Source organism: Gavialis gangeticus, unplaced genomic scaffold, assembly GCF_001723915.1.
Source record: "Gavialis gangeticus isolate Ggan-Ray unplaced genomic scaffold, GavGan_comp1, whole genome shotgun sequence".
Lineage (NCBI taxonomy): Eukaryota > Metazoa > Chordata > Crocodylia > Gavialidae > Gavialis > Gavialis gangeticus.
The window spans coordinates 164316600-164323734 of record NW_017728992.1 but is presented as its reverse complement, the minus strand read 5'-3'; the positions used below and the strand labels follow the sequence as shown (position 1 = coordinate 164323734).

The window sequence follows — 7135 nt, the reverse complement described above, 5'->3', positions numbered from 1 at the left end:
GTCCCTTCTGACCCTAGAAACTATGAAACTATGAATATTTGCATTCAAAATTTGAAAATCTGTTACACTTAGAAAAAGTCCATATTTTTAAACAGACCCTCCCTTCTAGAGCAGGAACACTGGGTTTTGTTGGTTATTTTTAATTATAAACTAGACTTTCTGCAGACATTTATAAAAGTGGGGGTGGAGTGGGGTGGGGTGGGTGGTCCTTTGGCTAGGAAGGGTACCAGGACCAGAGTAACAATAAACCTGCTCAGACCCACCCACTCCTCTATTCTCTGTCTCTGCATATGCCAATGTTTCCTCTTCCACTGGCACAGGAAAGGGAACCCAGGTGTTTTGGACTCTACCCTCTACTGCTCTTAGGGTAGCTGTACAGATGCCTCATGGGAATGAAAAAGTCTTTCATAAAAATTCTGAGCCTGGCACCTCAGAAAGTTAAATGTGATCCTGCCTTCACAATTAAGACTAATCCTTCTATCATTAGAGTCCACAGAAGATTTGGGAAGGGAATGAGGCCTCCCCACAATCTGATATTCTTTCCAACTCCTCAGAGGGCCTGGGGAATAAGTTGGTCCCCCTTGCTACTCCTGGCAAGCTGGCCTGCACTTTATACAAAACTAAAGATTATTAATCCAATAACTGATATTCATTTGTCCAAATCCATATCAGTTTTTTACATGAGCTGCTCCCTTGTTGAGGCCCCATGCAATATTGTTACAGTATCGTAACAGCATGTTTTACTAAAACAAACTGGAAATTAAAAAAAACCATAGAGGAAACTTACTTTCGCCGACGAGCTTCCCTCATGACACGTTGCTCCTTGGCCTGGCTATAGATGGCTTTGGGTAGGTGACGGTGACGAGCTATGCGCTTGATTTGGGGATGGTGCTGGAACTTCTCCTTCAGCTTTTGGTTGTAATTCATAGCTGCTTTCTCTCGCGGGGCAAGCTGTGGAAAACAGATGGGTTAAAGACGTGATGATATAACTTCTGCTACAAAACAAATCTGAATACAGAAAACAGCTTGCAGGTTTTCCTCTGACAATGTCCTCTCCGCCCCTCCCCCCCCATAACCCTAAAAAACAGACTGAGGCTAATTAATAGCAATCCTTAACACGTTTTGTGCAACTCCGTTGCTCAAATACAAAAGTGGCACCATATTCTAAATTTTACCCAGGTAGTTAATTTTATTTCTCAAGTAATGGACTTAAAACAAAACAAAACACAAAAAACCCCCAGAGAACAGAGAAGAAATGGAGACTACCAACTTGTTAGTAGCTCTAAGCAGGTTGGGGAATAAGATTTGGCATCTTATATCAAAGCAGAAGAACATGAAATTGCAAATGAGTGTTAGCACCAGCTGGTTATCAGCTTCTGCTATGAAACAAAGATGCATAGCCATTTTCCCATTTAACAACATATATTCTTAAGAAAATGTCTTTTTATAGCTTCTTCTGAAGGCAAAATAGTATCTTCATTGGGTCTGTGCAACCGGGATCTACATCTATTTTAACAAAACCAGTCTGTTAGAAATTGCAATGTACAAATGAGAAATGTAAGTCTTGAATTGTTCATTTTGCACACACTGAGTTTGAACTTTTATTAGGCAAATAAAATGAAACTTTAGTGTAAAGAGTACAGGGTATATGGGCGAATTAAAATTGCTACAAGAACTATTACATTGTAATTTTAAAACCAACAACCCAAACTCTGACAGTTCTTTTGCACTGAGCATTAGAAGTGAGATCTTGCTCTTTTCTGGGTAATATGCAGAGGATGTTACTTAAATGAAGTTTGTGACCCTTTAGTGCTTCGTTTTCTGGCAGTATAAGGAAGATTGGTAATTTTTGGCTTTGGTTTAAATATCCTGCTGATTCAGACCCACAGCTACCAGAAATGTCAAGTTCGGTTCTTTGTGGGTTTGCTAGAAGATCTGTGTACCGTGCACTTTCACACCTCCATTCCTAGGGCAGGGCATATTGAATCTTTATCAGAAATATTTTCTAAAAAGTGGTCACAAGCTTATCAAACTAACTCGAAGCTGTACATACCCTCTTCCCAGCCCCAACTTTCCTGTATTCTACTCACTCCCCCTCAGAAAAAAAAAATTCTGACTAGAAACCCTTTCCATTCTGAAAGATTTTGACAGCAGCTTTTTGCCTCCTAAATAGTGCAACTACTTCAGTAGCAAAAATTAAGAACATAAAGATAATATACACTGCTCGTATTACTCATTTCAGTTTCTTGGTTCATAATTTCAGTAATTCTTTAGTTATTGTAGGACCTTCTAAGGCAGACCAAACCTGAAATTCTAATATGGGAGAACAAGCAGAAACGCTCCCATTCACATATGTATTTTTAAACAAATGATTTTGGACCTTCTTCCCGATTTATGAAAACATTCTTTTGTTGACAGTTTTTGGGGGGGAGGGTTAAAGGCATGTCAATAAATTTTTCTCCTTTTAGAGGTCACCTTTATTACATAACCTCCCCAACTAAAATTTTAATATATTCTGAAGAAATACTTCCGCTACAGGCTCAGACATTCTTTTGGTCTGAAACATCTTGCTTCCAAGTCCTCAATTATATTAATAAAACATGGTAAAAGTTTCTGTCTTTTGGACTATAAAAACATAGGTGTCATTAGTGTGGCTATAATTTATCCATCCTTTGAATGGAAAATGTATTCAAATATCAAAGCACAAAAATACACTGAATTTTTGTTTCCAGGGTTTCTAATCCCTAAAACAAATTCTTCCTTTCAATACCTGCCATAATCCCTTAAATTTCAACAAGCAAGCAAATCCTGCAGTCCTTACCAGTTTATATATATAAATTCCCCTTGTAGTCAAGTTCATTTTACTGAGCCAGCCTAAATAGCTGTTTCAGTCAATAAATCCCCGGTGTTCCCACTATGTAGCAAACTGCCAACATAATCCAAATTAAAGACCTTTTATTTTAATTAAAAGCAATGATTTTCTTCAATTTAAGAGGAACAAACTGCTGATGACTTATTTCAACTTTGCTGATTTTGCAGACAAAAGTGATTCTGTAAATTAATTTATGATGCATCCAGGATGTCTTGTTTGAGTGAGTGAGTGAGTGAGTGAGTGAGTGAGTGAGTGAGTGAGTGAGTGAGTGAGTGAGTGAGTGTGTGTTAGATGCATGCAAAATGAGATATTTCAATATTTCAGTCTGTTGCAATTTTTGTAAGTTATTTTATATACTTGTGGTAAAGATAGTTACACTGGGACTTTTAACTGTGGGAAATGCTATGTAAAAGGGATATCACCTATTATAATCAGAATTATCCTCTAAGCGAAGAAAGCCAAAGGGTCAAAGTTACTGTCTAAATACTAAAGCTGAAGGCATAAGATACCAGAGGAAAGAAAGATATTGCACAGAAAGGGGAAAGCCCTGTTGCCAATAACTGTTCTGCAATGGTGGATGCAAGCACCCATTAACTTCAATGATGCTTCATGCAGACATGGGGTCCACTCAAGCAAAGCAGGCTTCCTGAACTGGGGCCATGGTGTTTAGGGACTAAAATGCTCCAACAAATTTTGAGACATCATTAGAATATATATAATACTACGGGTGAAAAGACCCTGCCCTAGGGAGCTTATAATGAACCTGTACCCTCCTTGCCATTAGGGAAGAAATTTGCATTCTAGTGTCCCTGACAAGTCTAAGCTCTGTTTTCATCAAAACAGAATGCCCATCCCTCTTGATGAATGGTAAATCAGAGAAGGACAGTGTTATGCTGTCACATAAAACAACCTTCAGTTATGACTGACCACCAGAAGAATCCTGATCTTTAGGCCAATGGCAACTGGGACAACAAGGGATAAAACATGAGAAATGATACAGGGAAGGATGGAGATTAATTGTGCCACTTAATGGAGGCAATGATATGAAATGAAAAGCAAGGGGAAAACAGAAGTAGCACCTATATTGTCTGTACTGGCAAAGTGTGTCCCAGGTCAACCCTTTCCTATTGCTGTCTTCCTTAATGGGAGAGGCAGAACCCAGTCATTTCTGGTGCTTTCTCCATTCTATAAAATATATCCTTGTAAGCATTTTCCAAAGGAACCTTGATGCAAGGGGACAACTAAGCTAAAAATATGTCCTTTTAAATAGGTCTGCATTTGCACTGTACCTCTGTTCAAAAAGCACTATTCTGGGGCTGCAATGAAACTGCTGTAACTCAGCCTGGAGAATATGAGGCAAATGCTATCTAATCTGCCCAGGTTGCTCTTTTTTGGTTAGGGGAGCTAGAGCCCAAATGCAATATTTAATAAAATATTAACAGATTCTAGAAATATTTCTGGCTGCAGCATGCCTTTATTTCTACATTTCCTCTTGCCTTAATGAAGCAACTTCTTATATGCATTGCTACTAATTGTCATCAATTGTTACCTTTCAACTTAATTTAAAGCTTACTACATCTGAATTGAGAACACTAACACTAAAGAAAATATGGACGTTAAACAGCAGCCCAAATTATAGCAATTTCAGCCCCAGAAGAATAAAAGTCACTCCTGAGCTAATGTGATGCCATTTATACCACCCAGAACTACCTATGTATAAGCCTTATGTCACAAAATGAAATTTAACGCTCAAAGTAGATTGAAAGAACAGTCAATTATTCAGACAGGCTTGATGCTCTCTTGCTAATGTGGTTTGCTAAACCAGAATACAAGGAGCTGTAACTGAACTTCCCATCAACTCTTTTGCATTACTTAAGTCAAGAGGTTTTGCTCTTTTCATGCCTTTTTCAGAACAGTGCAGATAAGCGGTAACCCTACATGCCACATGGATTAAAGGTTCTTTTCATACCAATACTTTATGCTTTCCAGAATACCAACCATTCCCCAACTAGAAAGCATTTTTGAATTGTTCTGTACTCTGCTTTATTTCCCAGTCAGTTCTTTACTTCTAAAGGAGGACTGACAAGCAGATCTGGGCCTGTTTCTCAATATGCAGAATGGTAACCACGTGAGAATCGACAAGAGCCACTTCCACGTAGTGATCCCACCTGACAGCCAAGGGCTCCCAAACAGACAAAAATACCAAAGCGCATAAAGATAAAGACGCGGACACTGTTTTTGTTGTGCGACAGAAGAACTACCATGTCAGGGGGCTGGATCATAAGTTTTGCAATGTTTTATCATTCAAGTCAGGGCTGGGGTGGCACAGGCGCTAAGGCATACAGTTAACAACCCAAAGATCACAAGTTTGAGGTCACAGCAGAAGTGCTCATAGTGTGGCCTGTCAGAGTCCAATGACTGTGCAAATTCTGCTAAATGCCTTTTCACAAGGACATGAAAAAAGAAGGCACATACCAACTGCAGCACAGATCCTTGATGCTCTTGTGTAGGTTCTATGCATCTTACTACTACAGTTCAGAAAAATACACCTCTTCACACAAAAGCGAACTTCCCATTTCTCTCCCACACGCCTTATTTATTTATTTTAAAGAGTTCATTTCCCCATGTAAACCAGAAGTAGTTTGTCTTAAATTTCTAGGCCTCTTCCAGATTAAGATACGAGTACATTGGGCATATTAAAAAGTTGACTCTTGGTACTCCATACCCCATACAGTGGCTGATGGGTAATTGTAGGGTAAATAAAGCACACTGTGAACCAAGAAATAAGTCCTATATTAAAATTTGCTGGTTTTTTTCTTTTCTCCCAGCAACTATATAAAAAGTGCAATTTATGTTTTAGAACAGACCAGAGTTCTAAAGTTGTTTTTAAAATCCAATCTCTCTTATGTCTTGAACAACTGAATTTAGTTTAACTCCAGTCCTAACACAGAATCAAGTTGATTCAACTGTCAGTAGAGTGCGGGCATTGTATGCCTCTGGCTCCTTCAGCCTTTGAGTCTTGCTTATTTCACTGATTTTGTGTAATGAGTGAAATGCCAAATATATTAAGAAAACAAAGGTAAAATGCATGCCATAACTGATGACTAATTGGGCAGCCATAGTGCTACAACTTTCCTATCAGACAAATACTGGCCAGCCACAACATCAACAGCACATTTAGTCTAATTTACCTGGAATCAGGATCCAAATGAGAAGCAGAAGTCTTGCTACACTTGCTATCAGCAGTAAGCAAACAAGAAAGGACCGAGGCCTCCTTAGAATAAATGAATCTTTAAAACATAGTACCTCACTTAAGAAAAAGACGCTGTCGTGTTATTAAAAACGCAATCGTTTTGGGATGAGTCATTCAAGAAAGAATGACACCTAAGAAAAATACAGCCGCTTAAACAGCCAAGTTTTCAGAACAAGTACTTCAGAGCTCTCTCTGGAATTACTGACTCTTCATTTCTGAACTTCAGTAAGATGCTACAGGAAGACTGGACATTTATAAAAAGGCAAGCATTCCTTCCTTTATTGTACTAATATAGGCACACTAAAGGTAGGAAGGAGAAATGCTACAGAAAAAAACTGAACCTAGTAAATAGTCACTGCTGAACACCTAACAGGAACTGCTATACAGAAACAGACAGCACTTCCATCCAGTCCAGTATCCTGGATCTGACAGTGGCCAACTTCAGATGCTACAAAGAAAGATGCAAGAACTTCCTAGAAGACAGAGGGGAGATAATCGGTTCTCCCCCAAGGGTTTTATCCTATAACTTTGTTACCTGTTGTCTCCAAACCTTCATTAAATCTTTCCAAACTCAGTCTGAAGAAGGAGCTTAAGGCAGTGAGATATTGTTTGCAAAAAGATTGCCTCATTATAGTTATAGTGTCCCCTTATTCATGTGTTATGAGACAAGGAAAACAGAAGCTCCCAAATTCATCATATCCCCTCCTATTTAACTCTATTTTGAGATAAACAATCCCCAATTTCAATTCTTCACGAGTTTTTCCATGTTTTTAAATATTTGTTGTTGTCTCTCTCAAAACCCTCTCTAATTTCCTTTTTGGGACAGGGGGATCAGTGCTGCAACACCATATTAAGGGCAAAGAAATGATTTCTGGTTATTACATAAAATGGCATATTCTTATGTATTAAGCAGACAATCTTATGAACTTAGTCATATAGGGAATCATGTTATGCTCTGATTTGGCACAAATGCCTGTAAACAGAGGGAAGGCTTTGGGGGGGGGGGGGGG

The 7135-nt window shown here is 38.7% G+C and overlaps 1 protein-coding gene across 1 annotated transcript in view; it reads right to left on the bottom strand.

Annotated features, from left to right (window-relative positions):
* Positions 1–7135, bottom strand: part of DCAF13 (DDB1 and CUL4 associated factor 13) — a 62008-nt gene that overhangs the window by 979 nt on the left and 53894 nt on the right. Inside the window, exon 10 of the mRNA XM_019528052.1 lies at positions 788–951. Within this exon, the coding sequence (XP_019383597.1) occupies positions 788–951 (164 nt within the window). The remainder of the gene's footprint in view (positions 1–787; positions 952–7135) is intronic.